This window comes from Eublepharis macularius, chromosome 12 (genome assembly GCF_028583425.1).
Source record: "Eublepharis macularius isolate TG4126 chromosome 12, MPM_Emac_v1.0, whole genome shotgun sequence".
In the NCBI taxonomy this organism is placed as follows: domain Eukaryota; kingdom Metazoa; phylum Chordata; class Lepidosauria; order Squamata; family Eublepharidae; genus Eublepharis; species Eublepharis macularius.
This window is the reverse complement of record NC_072801.1, coordinates 30,437,604-30,454,070: the sequence shown is the minus strand read 5'-3', so window position 1 is coordinate 30,454,070 and position 16,467 is coordinate 30,437,604. Positions and strand designations below refer to the sequence as shown.

General features: G+C 42.2%; 1 protein-coding gene across 1 annotated transcript in view; it reads left to right on the top strand.

Annotated features, from left to right (window-relative positions):
- POLR1A (RNA polymerase I subunit A) overlaps positions 1 to 16,467 on the top strand; it is a 58,438-nt gene that overhangs the window by 822 nt on the left and 41,149 nt on the right. Inside the window, exons 2-14 of the mRNA XM_054995023.1 lie at positions 922 to 1,126; positions 1,481 to 1,630; positions 1,702 to 1,809; positions 4,578 to 4,663; positions 4,804 to 4,913; positions 6,090 to 6,176; positions 8,076 to 8,178; positions 8,301 to 8,463; positions 10,058 to 10,231; positions 10,422 to 10,544; positions 11,468 to 11,695; positions 13,248 to 13,502; positions 15,722 to 15,913. Of these exons, the coding sequence (XP_054850998.1) occupies positions 922 to 1,126; positions 1,481 to 1,630; positions 1,702 to 1,809; positions 4,578 to 4,663; positions 4,804 to 4,913; positions 6,090 to 6,176; positions 8,076 to 8,178; positions 8,301 to 8,463; positions 10,058 to 10,231; positions 10,422 to 10,544; positions 11,468 to 11,695; positions 13,248 to 13,502; positions 15,722 to 15,913 (1,984 nt within the window). The remainder of the gene's footprint in view (positions 1 to 921; positions 1,127 to 1,480; positions 1,631 to 1,701; positions 1,810 to 4,577; positions 4,664 to 4,803; positions 4,914 to 6,089; positions 6,177 to 8,075; positions 8,179 to 8,300; positions 8,464 to 10,057; positions 10,232 to 10,421; positions 10,545 to 11,467; positions 11,696 to 13,247; positions 13,503 to 15,721; positions 15,914 to 16,467) is intronic.

The window sequence follows — 16,467 nt, the reverse complement described above, 5'->3', positions numbered from 1 at the left end:
CTCAGTAGGGTTAAAAGTGAGATTTACAGCCTCACCTTTTTTCTGGAAAATATGAACCAGAATTCAGAAATGAGGGGGTCATGTTCTATAAATATTTTCAGGGCATGGCAACTGCTGTCTATCCCCTGACCATAATTATGTAATTGAAAATACCAGGGAGATACCTTTTCATGTCATCTTAGATCGGGCAGCTTCAACCTGTCCCCCATGAACTTTGTACTAAAATGCAAGGAGTCCCTTGGCAGTTGGCATCTTCCCTTTTATATTCAAGTGTTACTTCTAGTTGGACTGATACCTTTTTGGAGCCTCATTGAAGTGTCTGACTATAAGAATTGCCACCCAAAATTAACCCAGCTAATACACTCATTCCCTCTTATTCGCTCCGGTTCAAAGACACCTTTCCTGTTTTCATCCCATCTTCTGGCTTCCCTCTGCAGCAAGATCCCAAGAGCAAGCAAGCATCCAGCAATTCTTTCCACAGCCTCTCCATTCGGTCAAAGATAGTAGTCACAGTCCCTCTTCCCACTCTCCAGAGCTCTCCCCACCTTCCACTTACTACCCAGGAAAGCAAGGGCCCCCCATCTTCCCCCACATGGATTGATTTATGTTCTCTGGAAGATGGTTATGCAAAGGCTGCTGCTCTCTTCTCTGCTGTCCTCTCTAAACAACTACTGAGAAGGAGGAACAGTAGGCATGTTGTCTCTGATAGTTGCCTCATAAAGCCATCGGTGACCTGTATTGAAAAATGTTGTCTGGTGAAAGATTAGTTCAGGCAAAAAGCAAAACCTAAAACCGAACTGCTTTTTCTCCTGTTGTGACTTTCTGATAGAATTTAGGTGATATATTGTACAAATCAAAGATATGCCGTCAAAGAGTGTCTTTTCCCTGGCATTACAAACCCAACTTTACTTTTACTTTTAGGAAGCTGAGTGTAAAATCAATAACCAACCCACGTTTCCTGGATAATGCAGGCACTGCATTACCCAATGGATTGTACGACTTGGCTTTGGGACCACTTGACAACAAGGAAGTGTGTGCAACTTGTGTACAGGACTTCAACAACTGTCCAGGGCACCTAGGTTACACAGATCTGCCTCTCACTGTCTATAATCCTCTCTTTTTTGATGTAAGTGTTCATGGCTTTTGTGGCATGTGCGGTTGTATTCCTTCAGTATATCAGTGCAATTGGCATAAATACCTATAGAATTTTCTCTTGAAGTTGACTAAATTACTGCAGTAGTCTGGAAGCCACTCCTCTGTGGCATCTTTCCTTACTGCTCCAGTAATTTCTAGATAATAGAAACTTTCCTGACCTATAAACTCACCAGGTGAGCTTAGGCAAGTCACCTTGTTTTGGCTCCCTTCCCATCTGCACTGGGGAAGTAATACCCCGCAGGGCTGGTACAAGGATAAAGTATATGAAGCACTTTATGAAGTTCAAAAATGCTCTGTAAAGATTAAGCACTATTATCTTTTCCAGAAATTATTCCTTCTGATACGAGGTTCTTGCTTGAGCTGTTGCCATCTGACATGTCCTCGTGCTGTGATTCATTTATTGCTTAACCAGCTGAAGCTCTTGGACGTAGGACTGCTTGAAGCTGTGTATGACCTTGAGGCTGTCCTAAGCAGGGTAGGTCCTGCTCCTTTCTTCAGAGTCTTCCATGACTGTTAAGAAGAATGCTAATGTAAATTTTCTTTCAGTTTTTAGAGGAAAATGCAGGCGCACTTGAGATAGACATAGAAGAAATGTTAAGCCAGCACACAAAAGAAATTCTCCAAAATAACCAGCTAAAGGACCAAGGTTCAAATGTAAGTAAGAAAAAACAGTATCATAAACTATTCCGTCGGGTAAGAGAACTCTGTCATGATTTGAGATGAACTAGGAGTGTCTGTCATTTCAGACATACCATAGAACAAATACTTCTGAATTAACCTGTAAGCATTTTCCATACAAGCATGCTCAGGTTATAACATTTTTTTTCCAAAGGTTGCCACAGAACAAAGATACAAAGCATTTGTTATTCTCTTTTACATCACCAAAGTAATGCAATATATGAAGCAGGCAAGCATAAGAGAGCTTATTTTGGACCAACTATAAATAAATAAATCACAGCCCTCTCCAATAATGAATCACACATTTCCATAGCTGCCAATCACACATCTCCATCATACCTTATATAAACCCCAACTAGGATAGCCATAGTCTATATGAAAGAGGGTGCCGCATGGGCCTATGCCATGCATATTTGGAGTTTTGCTGTAGAGTTGTCAACTCTTGTAGTCCACTTCCTGCTGGTTATCAGGCTGGCAGAGTCATTTTTCTTATGAACATGCAGTGAATGGGACAGTATCTGTGACTCGGTGGCCTTTCAGAACCACTGCCAAAGGAGCAGGAGCCTAACAAGCAGCTAACCGCCCCATTCTGTCTTGTGCTCTGCAGGCAGCCATGCCCAGACTCCTCTGGATTAAGGCCCCAGGCTTGGCTGGCTAGACAGGACAATTCAGACTGGAGCCTGGGGCTAAAGGCAGGGAATTGGCACACAAGGCTTGCACCTAGTGGCTTGAACAGTTATGATGGATCGGAAATAAGAGGCAACTCACAGTACAGCAGTAGGCGATGCTTTCTCCTTCCAAGAAAGAACTTGCTTTTTAGTGGGCAAGGAGGACCCCTCCCCCAATTGTCTGGTGAACAAGTAGAAGGAGAATTCACAAATAAGACAGTTCTGTACTGTATGTTATGAAGAATTCTTCATGTCATGGTGGACTGTATAGTTATTGTAGCGAAATTTTCCAATAGGTTCCACTAGGCTCTGTTAACTAAGGAGGTCACAGCCAGGATTAAATTTGAGAATGGACAAACCTGTTGACCAGTGAGGACTGCATTGTTTTTGTTTTTTAATAATTTTTTTTATTTTCTAATTACTAACATCCAAACTACAAACAGAAAAAGGAAAAAGGAAACAAGGGGAGAGGGAAAAAACAACATAAGAACACAGACTACAACTACAAGTATTGAATTCCCTTCATAATACAGTTATTTAAAGTTAAACTTTCTAATATGCTATTAGATTGGTAGATCTTATAAGATACAAACTACAGTCAGGTCTCCCCCCCCCCCCGCGTCTCGGTCTCAGTTCTCTTTGAACAGCTACAATAGCTGCGCTCACTCACTCCTCCCCTCTTCCCCCTTCAGATTCTGAATCTTCTTCTTGCTCGAACTCTTGATGATTAAGCACAAAATCCTTCAGCTGTACTTCCGATATTATCTTGTAGGCTTGGTCTTTATATCTAAACCAGATGCCTTCCGGAAATAACCATTTGTATTTTATATCACGCTTTCTCAGAAGAGCTGCAAACCTTTCGTATTTGAATCTTCTTTCCCGAGCTAAAAATGGAACGTCCTTCAATATCTTAACCTTGTTGCCAAGAAAGTCCAAGTCCACGTTGATCAAATTGTATAAAATGGTGTCCCGAGTCTTCTTAGATGAAAAATCAATAATAATCTCGCGAGGCAGCTGACGCTTCATTGCATATTTTGAAGATGTCCGACGGACTTCCAGAATATCGCTTTTTAACTCTTCTTTAGTTGCCTTTGCGAATGACGCCAAAAGTTCCGACACCAAATCCTTTAAATTTTCACTTTCCTCCTCCTTCACATTCTGTAAACGCAATACCGTCTGAGCACGATCCACTTGTAGTTCTATCAATTGATTCTCCAAAAGCTTTACTTCTTTGTTTGTAGCTCTCATGAGTGTTGCATTTTCACGAGCAGATTCCTCTGCCTCGAGCGCTACATCTTTAATGGTTTTCACTTCATTTTCAACGGAGCCAACCCTTTGTCCGATTTCATTTAGCTTATCAACAAAGGGCTTCATAGCTTCAACGACCGACCGTTTAACCACCTCTTCAAGAGTCTCTCCCTTCCCCTGCAACACAGCCGAAACCGATTTGCCCACAGCAGGGCTCTGCTTTTTCGTCGCCATCTTAGGGAGGGGGGGGAGTCCGCCAACTGAGTTCCAAAACTCAATGAAGGGCAAGATATCCAAGCCTTCTTAAGCTTCAGCTTCCACCAATCCTTCGCATACGCTTAGAGTAACAGAAGGGATCCGCTTACTTACAGGTTTCCACCTTAAATCTGCTTCTTGCCGTTCTCCATGGCCCGGCAGCACGCGATGTGCTGCGCAAGTCTGCTGGCCTCCATAGGAGCAGACGGGCTATTTACCCCCTGGATCGACTTCAGGGGGCTCTTCCTGCAGCGCTTCGGACCCTGACCCCCTACCTGGGAGTCCTGGGGGTTAACCCTCGCAGGTCAACCACCCGGTCAGGCTGCTCGGCCCCTTCCTCCCGGACCTGCGGAGAGGAGCGTCCAACATGGCCGGGAAAACGAAACCGAATCCAGTGAGGACTGCATTGTTAAAGCATGATGACAAGTGAAGAAAAAATTATGTTCTAAAATTAAATCATTGCAATCAAAATAGTAGTTGAGTGCAGTGTTAATTTTGCTTGCAATTTCAAACATTTCAATTTTTAAAAAATTGAATTTCTATAACTTTGTCTCTTCCATTCTGTTTTTCTAGGTAAAAAACGTATGTGAGTGTAAAAGTAAACTGATATCCCAGTTTTGGAAATCGCACACAAGTTCAAAGAGATGCCCCAACTGCAAGTGAGTATAGACTCTTATTCAGAAACCAAACAACTTTTTGTGGTCTTATTTCCCTCCCCTTTCTCCAGTGTTAACAAAGGCTAGAATTTTGCTTATAGTTTATTGACTATTGTTATAATTTTTTAATTTTCCTTTTGAAGAGCTGAAAGATCACTTGTCCGAAAAGAACATAATAGCAAACTCACTGTGACTTATCCCACCGTGGTAATCCAGAAGTCAGGCAAACAGATGATTGTGGAGGAAGCTGCAAGTACAGTATTTTATTTTGTTGGAAAGCTATGACATTGCTTGTAATTTGACATTGATGAACATTTCTTTAAATTAGAATGTGCCATGTAGTGTTCAGTGGACATTTTCAAATTTAGCTTTAAATCCTTGCATGACTGAAGAAGTCATCTGACATGACTGTTCACATACATCTTGTTTTTAGAAAATCATTATCTTTTTACATGCCGCCTCTCAGTTTCACACATTTCATTAGAAGTTGTGGTATTCAGTTGTAATATATTCCACTACGAATGGAGTAAGCCACTTATTTTTGTTTAGATATTTATACCCGACTTTTTTCCCCAAAGTGGCTTACAACGTTGTTCTTCCCATCTCCATTTTATCCTCACAAGAATAACCATGTGAGGTAGGTTAGGCTGAGTGCGTGTTTCTGGCCCAAGGTCACTCAGCAAGCTTGCATGGTAGAAGTGGGAGTTTGAACCTGGGCTTTCCAGATTCTAGTCTGATACTGGACTTAATAGTAACAATAGGAAGACAAAAATGTCAGAAGGAAAAAAATGATTGGAAGAATATCAGAGGTGCTCTGCTGGATCAGACCAGTGGTCCATCTAGTCAAGTATTCTGTTTCACACAGTGGCCAACTAGTTCTTCTGGAAGGCCAACAAAAATGGCATAGAAGGAAAGTCCTTCCCCCTGACGTTGCCTCCTAGCGCTGGGTTTCAGAGGTTTATTGCCTTAGAATATGAAGTTCCTTTAGACAGTATGGCTAGTAGCAGAGTGGCTTTTATATCCAGCAAAAGGGATGGAAATCTCTATCTAGTTCCTAAACAAATCAAAAATGAGCCCCTGCACTTTACATTGAATCAAACAGGCAGTATATTTTTCTGTTTCCAGTCCATGTGAATAGAATATGAATTGTATGGTTTTAGATGAAATGTACACACTCAGGCACATCCATCCCCAATTCCTATGGCAGGAGGTGTATGCATTTTAGCCTAGTAATTTCACTGGGCATTCCACTTGTGGTTTGCGTTGTCATGGTGATACATGTGGATGCTCAGTTCGCCTTTCAAGTGTGCAGATTTATTGAACAAATGCCATTTTTGTTAGTATCCTGTGTTTATATGATTGGAAGGTATTTCATAACTGGTTTGAAATAAAAGTACTTCATAATTTAACATGGATTTTAATTCCTTAGTCATAGATGAAACTCAACTGGGAAAGCGAGGTTACCTGACACCTAGCAGTGCCAAAGCCCATATTGAAGCTTTGTGGAATAACGAAGGTAAGAACAGTGAGATCCGTTGAGGCTTATTTAAAGTGGGTGCCAGAAGATTAAACTAGTGATACAGCTTCTTGGAATGTCTGTGGTATCTGTAGATTCATGGTAAATGATTTCCTGTTTTAGATTTGTTTGTCTGTTCTGTCTCTTGGCCATTCCTTGCATTGAAAAGAGGGGGATTCATATAGGAGAAAGGAGGCATATTTGCTTTTACATATAGTGTGAATGAGTGTACAGTGTAGCATCAGCTTTTGTTTTGGGGAGGACTCTATAGAATACAAAATGAACTAAAAATGTTGCTCCTGCTCTATCAGGAACGCGTTCTGCCCGTCCCAGCTTGTCCCCTTGACAGAAAATGCAGGCAGCCCTTCATCCAGCAAGAGCCTCATGGAAATGGGTGGGAGCTGCGCAGGAGCCATGCTCTGGGAGACTTGCGCTGGAGAATTGCCTGCAAAATTGTATCCTGTAGTCAGAGAAGTTTGTTTCTGGCTCTCTTGCCCTTAGTGATTATAAGGACCAGGCCCTTTACCATCTAGTATAGATTGCTAAGTTTGAAAGTTTGGTTCAGGCTTCTGTTTTTGCAAACTTTTCACCAGGCCTGTTTGCTGGAAGTCTTTAGCCTTGTTAATTGAATGCACCTGGAGGTGGCTTTGTTCCTGTGAGAAAGTGTCCTTGAGCAGGTCGGAGCCTGGTGCACTTCCTATAATTTCACATGCAGTAATGCCAATTAAGTAACTGAGCCCTGATTGGTTCGAGCTGGTGGGCTGAGACCCCCCAGATCTCAAGAAGCCGCATTGTCTCTAGGCAAGACAGCTCACTTTTACCTTTCAGCCATTGATGACCTTCTCCAATACGAGAGAGAGCTTCTCAGCTCCATGCCGCTCTATCAGGATGCCTAGAGTTAGCTGGCATGGATGGCCTCTCTGCTAAGCCTTTGGTAAGATCCACCAGCCTTGGAACTAAGTCAGAGAATGCTTAGACAGTTAGCTTGCAGTATTTTAGTTAGTCAGAAGTTATTTAGAACAGCAAGTCTTTATTATCATGCCTTGCCTAAATGCCTTTTAAGAGTGAGTCCTGCTTTGCATACACTCCTGTGTTCTTTCTTTAATAAACTCTAATAATACATTTTACCTGTGTCCAGTATTGCTTGCCAAAGAGGTACAAGCGCTCAAATGAACCCAAGAGTCCAGGGAGCTTTTAAAATCAGCAACCAAAGCTGTTAGGGGCTCCTAGGGGTCTTGAGGGACTTCAGGATGAGAACGGGGATGAGAGTCTCTGGGTCATGACAATGATGAACAACATCAGCCAGCTGAGTCACTGCCTCACCTTTTCTCACAAGCCCTGTTACCAGGTTACAGTGGACACAGCGGACATGAACGATATACACTTGATTTTTCTATATATGTGTGTTGCATAATTCTCAGCATTCAGCACATGTATTGAAACCCCACGTTCCAAGTACTGGTCCTTGGGTTCATTTGTAAAGTGAGTGTATATTGGTTTTTCCTTACCAAAAAAAAGCATATGCATGTACATGCAGGTTGTATGTGTGTTTACTGTAACATATGAAGAGGCTGCAGAACATAATGTCTAATGCTAGACCTGGCACAGGAGGTTTAGTCATTGTGGTTCTAAACATGTGAAGAGGAAGAAAATAAATTACAGCTGCATGTCAACTTAGCTTTATTTTATGCACTCAAGAACAGAGAGAGTCAGATCAGGAATTTAATTTATGTGGAGAGTGCTGGTGTTGCTCTGAAGAAAAAAACCCACCAGACTTCTGTCCCGTGTTATTTGTGGATGTAAACCATGTAAGCAGCCAATGTTTTATGCACGGAGATATTGCCTGATTCAGCTTGAGTAGACTGGGCCACCTAACCTTTCATTGATTGTTCTGTTCAGGTTTTTTCCTCTCCAAACTTTTCTCTGGTATGATGGTCAGTGAAGATTCACATTTCAATCCTGAGATGTTCTTTCTGGATAAACTTGTTGTTCCACCATCTAGGTAACAAAGCTTTTTTGAACTTCGTCACAATATAGGCTTGGGGATTTTTTTTTTTTTAGATTTAATCTGTTATAGAAAGAGGGTGTTGTTAATCTCTTCATAACCATTGTGTTCCGGTATAGGTATCGTCCAGTGAGTTTTGTTGGAGACCAGATGTTTGCGAATGGTCAGACGGTGAACTTGCAAGCTGTTATGAAAGATGCTCAGTTAGCACGGAAACTTTTGGCTTTCATGGCTCAAGATCTGAAGCAATCAATGCAAAGTGAAGAGGGAGAAATCCAGAAGGTAAGGAGAAAGCCTTTCAGTCAACATAGTAGTAAGTGAAACATCTAACTAAAGTCTAGTTAGTTCTTTATCTATATTTTTATACAAGTTCTTTGGTCTCAGATTGTTGGTTTGAGTGCTATGTGATGGGTCTCCCTCCACCCCTAAGGCAAAAACCTCAGAGAGGTGGTCAGAACGAATTTTTCATGTTCTGATGTTTTAGCCCCAGAGGAACTTATTTGGGCACTAAAAGCAGAAATAATGCATACATATGAAGAAAATGAAACATTTAACATCAGCTTCATACTTCATAATGAGGAGCAAAATTTGAACCCAATTGTATTGCAGAAGAATATGAAAATATACAGCATATACAGTTTTTAACAAAAACTAACTATGCAAGTTTTTTAAAAAGTTCATGAACTGTAAAAAGTAAGAGAGGCAAGGAAATATGTATGGAGAAATAAAAAGAAGAAAAAGCAAACTAACTAATCAGACATCAAACGTATCTTTCAACAAATTGATTTCAATCCTGTAAATTCCAAAGTATCAAAAAGTAACACGAAACAATTTCTCATCAAAAACAAAAAAATATGAAAACTCTTTTAGCAAACTGATGTCTGCAGAAGGTATCTCTAACTCTTGAAAGCTTACACCCTGAAAATCTGGATGGTCTCTAAGATGCCACTGTATTCAAATCCTGCTGTCTCAAGATTACTTGTAGAACAGTTGTAGTAATGAAAGCCTTTCATATGTTTATTGTGGTTATTATATTAATTTATATTAACTTTGGCGGGGGGGGGGGGGGAGCCACTGTCTGCAGTTAAAAGGACAGCAACCATGTCTGTCAGTCAAGAAAACAGCAGGTCTCCTTCATCCTTTGAGTGCCACAATACAGTGGAAAAGATGCAGCTGGGGATCTGTGCACTTGTACAAAATTCAGTATTCAGATTTCAGGAATGGGTTGCAGAATGCCAAAATTTTTCAGGTTTGTTATTCTCTGTGTGTGGGAGGACTGTTTTTTTGGGGGGGGGGGGCTGGAATGGCTGGTTTTCAACCAAATGACACCAACACCACAGGGAACCTAATCTTGTATGTCCAGTAACTACCCACAGGTTTCAAGAGAATTGGATCAAGGGGTCTAATTTAGTAGTCCCCTGAGTAAGGTGCCCCCAGCCATCCTACTTGTCTCCCTTGGTGGGGGAAGCCATGGGCAAAGAAGCCCATCGCAAAACATACAAGAGCAGTCATTGGCCAAAAGCCTCCAAATGCAGCAAAACCAACAAGCCCCGCAGAACCAATGTCAAATCAGAGAATCCAATTTGGAAAATCCCCCCCTTTTTAAAGTCCTTTAAAAATTAAAAACCTAGAAACTGATAAAAGGTAAAACAGTTAAAAGTTCTGTAACAAACTAAGAGAAGAGAACCCCACAAAATAGCCTATTCTTTTGAAAACACTTCAAAACAAAACCAAGGAAAACTAGTCTTTAAAAGAACCAGAAAACCCAAGTCACTAACTTCCAGAACTGAAGCTATGAATTCCCTGCCCCTCACCCCTGGCATTTTCTTCCTCTGAAGCTTTTACTGGTACTGAAGTGTTACTGTTTGTTCCACAGCCAGGGGAGCAGCCCTTGGAACTCCTGGACCGTTCTGTCTTGGTGACAATCCCTGGGCAGACAGTGGCAGATAAGCTTTACAACATCTGGATTCGTCTTCAGAGCCATGTAAATATTTTGTTTGACAGTGACATGGACAAGCTCATGTCTGAAAAATTCCCCGGTGTGCGACAGGTGAGAGTTGCAAAGATGATTGTTGGGAATAACAGCAGAGTTGTAGAGAATTACCTGAAGGAGAAGTTTGAAATATTGCTATACTAGAAAGAGGCATTTCCATGGCCCGTATTGCTAGCGACTGAAGTTAAAATAGTGACAATGATATGACCTTTTAAATATGTGTCCTTTTTCCAATTTATGATGACAGATTTTAGAAAGAAAGGAGGGCCTGTTTCGCAAGCATATGATGGGCAAACGAGTGGATTATGCAGCTCGGTCAGTCATTTGCCCCGACATGTACATTGGGACCAATGAGATTGGCATTCCTATGGTAAGAAGCAAGCCTGCTCAGTGAGAGATGCTTTATCAATGGGGAGGTTTTGGATTAGTGGCTTTATACCTCCCGTCCTCTGGTAGTTTCTAGCTTTTCCAAAGTAAATTGTGATTTCTGTTGAACCTGAATTTCTTATAGGTAAGAGCAGGGGTAGTGAGGATGCAGGGTGGGGGGGGCTCTCTCTCCCTGAAGATCTTTGAGCAGAGTCAGCAAACCCATCTGTTCAGAATGCTCTTGGTTTCCTGCAAAGAGCGAGAAAGACACTTCCGTTCTCTGATTTATTCATTTTGGAAGCAGTACCTGCTGTGAAGACAAAGATGGGGAACTACCCCACTGCCATTCGCTTCCCCAGGGTCTTAAGCACCACCTACTTCCATATGAGCCAACTTGACCACTGAGATCTTTGTTGCAGCTCTGTCATAATGAGTGCCCATCTTTTCTGGTGAGGTGGATGGCTACCTCAGACAGGGCTTCTTATCTTGTGGTATTTCACCTGTAGGATTTCTACTGTACTCCCATTTGGATATTGCCTTCTACTCTGAGCTGGAGAACATATCTTCATTTTCCCAGGCCTTTGGTGATAGGTCAATGGTATTTTGGTCCTTACACTCTCGTCTTTGTTGCAGATACAGTCATTCCTGCTTGGGTGGTTTAAATATTTACATAATATTTTTACTTATTGTATATGTTATAGCTTTGTTAGCAAACATGGGAACTTTGATGAGAGGTGGAATACAAAGGTTTTCCATAAAGAAGGGATATGGCAGTGAGTTGTATTTGTCTGGCTGGGAGAGAGGTAACTGGACTGTGGAATCTGATAATAGCGTACAAGGAATGTAAGTAATTACTCAATGATGGGGGGTACACTATCTCCAGTGAAAAGCATGCACAGCAACTTGATCCTTTTTCCTTCCTTGTAGGTCTTTGCTACGAAACTGACCTATCCTCAACCTGTAACTCCTTGGAACGTCCATGAGCTGAGGCAGGCTGTTATAAATGGGCCTGGTGTGCACCCAGGTGCCTCCATGGTCATCAATGAAGATGGGTCTCGCACCATCTTGAGTTCAACCAGTCAGACCCAAAGAGAAGCCATAGCCAAGCAACTCTTAACTCCTTCCACTGGGGCACCAAAACCAGGAATAAAAACAGTGAGTATTGTCCACACAGAGACTAGCATGGTAGTTCAGCTAAAGAGACATGAACTGGCTGAAGTTGTAATTCTTAGTTGAGTCCAAGTTCTGTCAAGTCTTTCTCTAGTTACTTTTACTTATCCTGTGCTCCATTTTCAAACTATTTGCTTGTACGAGATATGTAGTTACAAGGATCAGAAGTAGTGCAGCTGTATGATGATGAATGGTGGGTAATTTGTCTGTATTTCATTAGCTGAGACAAAGTTCAGTGTTCCTATTGAATCACGTCAAGTCCTATATTTGAGAGATCCTTCACAAGAGCTGCTCCCCGCTTGTGGTACATTGCAGTTTCCCCAAACACAGAGAGGAAGAGGTTGAGCAAAACAGCATTTCGATCTTTTCAGCTTTGGTTTAATGACTTCCCAATTCCCATTGGTTTCCCATAGTGATCATCGGTGCGGTGCATGTGGGCACTATGGCACTCGCCAAGTGATGCCCACTTGCTCCCCCCCTCCCCCCGAAAGCATCTGGGCCCCAGATGAAAGAGCTTACTGCGGCCTTCCTCCCTCTGGTTGGAGTAGGAGGTACTGCAGGAGGCATCATCTTTATGTCTCCAAGGAACACTCATTTGGAAGTAGCTACCTGCATCATAAAAGGGTGCTTGGTACCTTGTTTTGTGCAACATTCCAATGTTTGGCGATTGGACCGATTTCCTCCCCCCATCAATCATTTTATGATTGACACACACACACACACCCCTGCCCGGCAGCCATCTTGTTATGGTGGGCATGCTACCTGTTTTTAAAATTCTAAAAGCACCCACAGGTTCAGCAAGGTTGGGGAGGCCTTTTTATGTCTCCAACCTCAATCTTAAAAATTCCATGTAGTAGTAGCTGCTTCCTCTTGGAATCCATCTTTCTCTTCATAAACACTTCTTGCTAGTTCCAAAGAATGTCCATTTGGAAAGGTAGATAACTTTCCCTGTACATGATAGAATGAGATTCTCCACACCCTGAACTGTAGTATTCTACTAGGGATATAATTCAGTATTTTGCCCTAAAGACCATCAATTTGTCCAGTAGAAGAGATCCTTGTCCGCAACACAGCACTGCAGGCATTCTGCTGTTATGCTTGAAGCTTTTAGGCTTCTGAGGAAGGTGTCTTATCATAGCAAAACTTGCCCTCATCAGTCGGCTCTTCCGTCCCCGTTTGTTTTTTGGCTCCAGACTTGTATCCGGCTGAGTTCAGCAATGGATTTTAAAGATTCCCCCATTAGTTTTAGTCAGTGGAATATACCTTAAAGGTGAAGGGAGGGGCTCAAGAGTCAAGTCGCTCACAGGGAAGGAAACTCTTGTGTCTCTTATTGCACCATTAAATAAGGAACGTATGGTCCAAAATAGTATCTCGACTCCCTTAGCTGTGCTTCAGTTTCTACATTTCTGTTTGTTCACTGTTCTCTGTGTGTTTACTTCTTCCCCCCCCCCTTCCCCTGTTCGGTTTTCTGTATGTAGCAATTTTTGGCTGTCTAAGAAAAGAATTTTTTATATGGCTGTACTTGAATCTCTCACAGGTGTGCCGCCATATTAAAAATGGAGATGTCCTTTTGCTGAATCGCCAGCCCACCCTTCATAGACCCTCTATCCAAGCTCATCGAGCCAGGATTCTTCCCGAAGAGAAGGTTCTGAGGCTTCATTATGCCAATTGTAAAGCTTACAATGCTGACTTTGATGGGGATGAAATGAATGCTCACTTCCCTCAGAATGAGCTAGGTCGAGCGGAAGCCTATGTCTTGGCTTGTACTGATGAGCAGTATCTTGTTCCAAAGGTAAATCATTTAACTATTGAGCAAATCTATTTTGACTTGCTTTGATTTTTGATCATTTTTTCTGTCCTTAATTTGTAGTCACTTTGTGATCTTGACGTTTGGAGGGTGAATTTGTAAAGAGTAAGATTAATAATTTAAATAATCACAACACTTTCGTATCAGTTGTCTCCTAGAGTCCTGTCATTGTTCTGTATGGTTGATGAATCAGAGTGCGGGTCTATGTTTGTGTCAGGACGCATTGGGTGCTGGTCCATAGCTCTTTAAAGACAAAAAAAGACCAGAGCAGAGTACTGCTTATCACATGGCTGTACTCTGGTTGCTCTGGTCCCATAAGAAGATTCTTCTGGATGTTCACCTCCAGAGTCCTGTGCATTATCTTCAGACTTCAGTATCATAGATACAAGTAGGATTCCTGACATCAGTTCAGACCTATCTCTCTTTGTTACCCAACCTGTTACTGGGATCATTCAGGAGGGATGTTTCCATGTTGACTGGGAACCATGCTCTACTGCTTCATTTTGAAGTCACCTCCTGTGCATGCTCCTGTGAGAATTGCAAGCACCAGCAATGTGTCCATTCTTTCCACCATTCTTGGTGTTCGTTCTTTCCACCTCAGCCTTTGGCCCTGTTAGCCACAATGTCCCATCCATGGGCTACCTCTGCTTCATCTTCATTGGAACTAGGACTGCAGTCCTTGGCTGTGATGGTTGTGCACACTGTGATCCTGACAAGATCCACTGCACTGTTGTGAACCTAGTTGCCACCTACCAACTCAACTTTATTGCAGTCTTAACGTGAATCTCATTTTCTCATTGCACACCAAGTTGGAGGAACTTGCTGATGCATCTGAACCTGGAGCTGATGGCTCCAACAGAGTCTTGACTGTTTTAGCAAAGCGCCCATCTTCCCCATTCGTAACCTGAGAGAATCAATGAGTCCATCAAACCCAAAACAGTCAGGGTGCCAATCCTAGCACCTGTCTTTTCTCTTCTGATCCTGGGAGCTTGGTTAGCTTGTAGCAGTCTTAAAAGGACCAATTTCCACATTTCACTTTAATCACAACTTCCCAAACTTTTCCATTTCTGTGTGCCTTCTGGCAGTATGCAGTGTTTCCCTTTGGTCTCTCTGCTACCCCAAGAGTGTTTACCAAATACACAGCAGTGGTAGCAGTACATACTTAGCATCAAGGGTTAATCATCTTTCCCTTCACAGTCAATTGGCTCCTCACAGCTCCGTCTCCGGGTGACATTGGGCCAATTGCACATTCTCAGTCTAACCTCACAGGCTTGTTGTGAGGATAAAGTGGAGGAGAGAGAGGTCTTCTTGGCTGCTAGACTGAATACCAATTTAACCCCGGAAATGAAAGGTCGCTTTTTGAGAATTCTCTTTTCAGAACGCAGGTGTTTCTACAATACGGGGAAGATAGGTACCTTGGCTTATCCAGCTATTGCATGTCCCAGTTTCAGCGAGGAGAGACACAGATGGATCACCTCGATACTTGAGAAGAATGAGCTCACAAATATTAATCAGAACCTTTCTTTTACAAGAAAAGGACCCATACGTTACCAGATCACTGGCATCCTACCTTTTTGCAATCCAGCTTAAAATTAAAAAAAACTTTCGTGATTGGAGTGAGATTTCCCCCCCTCATTTTTTTGTTTGTTTAATGTTAGGCTGAAGGCTGTGGCTAGAAGACCCTGTGTCAGGAAAGGAAGGAAGGAAATGGAGGAGAGGAGAGTGATGTAAGCCGCTGTGGATTTGGGAAAGGCAGGGTATACATGACTTAAATGATATAAAAATAAATAAGTAAAATCTCATCTGCTGCAGATTCCCGTTTTCTAACCTTCCCCTACTCTGTTGCACAAAAAAAAAACCCTGTAGCTTTGCCTGTGAAGGATAGCTAACACAGATACAGTGGAACAGTTGAGGTTCATGAAGGTGAAGCAAGCAGAACTAATGAAGGAGTGCCAGAAAAGACAAATAGAAGGTGGGCATCTGTCTGTGGATGAGTTATTTGTTTACTTCAGTTATACCCCACCTTTCTCTCCAATGGGGACACAGAAGTGGCTTAGACCATTCTCCTCTCCTCCATTTTATCCTCTCAGCATTCCTGTGAGGTAGGTTGTGGTCCCTTTCAGTTCATTTCAAATTATTATTTTATCAGCTGTGGAATTTCCCACTTGATGCTTCCCTTTCAAGCTGTATGATGTCTTTCTCAGGATGGGAAGCCATTAGCAGGCTTGATCCAGGATCACATGGTCTCTGGTACCAGCATGACCACACGAGGCTGCTTCTTTACCCGAGAACAGTACATGGAACTGGTGTATCAAGGACTGACCGACAAAAAGGGAAGAGTGAAGCTTCTGCCTCCAGCTATTATAAAGCCACATCCTTTGTGGACGGGAAAGCAGGTAGGTTAAAGTTGTGTGTTCAGAGTTGAGTGGTGTGGCTTGAGGCAGAGAGGGCATTGCCAGTGAAGTCAGATTCTCTTTATCAACAGTTAACAGTAAAGATGTAAAATTTCTAGGAATTTTGATGCTGTGGAGGGGAAATAGAGATTTTGGGGAAATTGAAATCCATGCAGTATTTGCTTCCTTCTCTGAACTAATTTTATTATTTGTTTGTTTACTCTGCCTCTTCAGAGATCTGCTTGAGGTGGTTCACAAAACAAAACGAGATAAGATCCGCATGAAATCATTAAAATTAACCACCATTAAAAACCCCAGACACATCAAAGCACATAAAAGCCCAGAAGCTGGCTATAAAAACAAAAAGATTAGAATCCTTGTTAAAAGTCTGGGTAAAAAAAAATTGGCCTGATGCCTAAAAGAGTGTAGGAAAAGTGCCACGTGAGTTTTGGAGGAAGGGCATTCTGTAGGCAAGGTGCTGCCACTGGAAATGCCCTGTCTCTGGTCACCACCTACCTCATCATGCAAGCAGGGCACAGACAGCACAATTTGGGAGG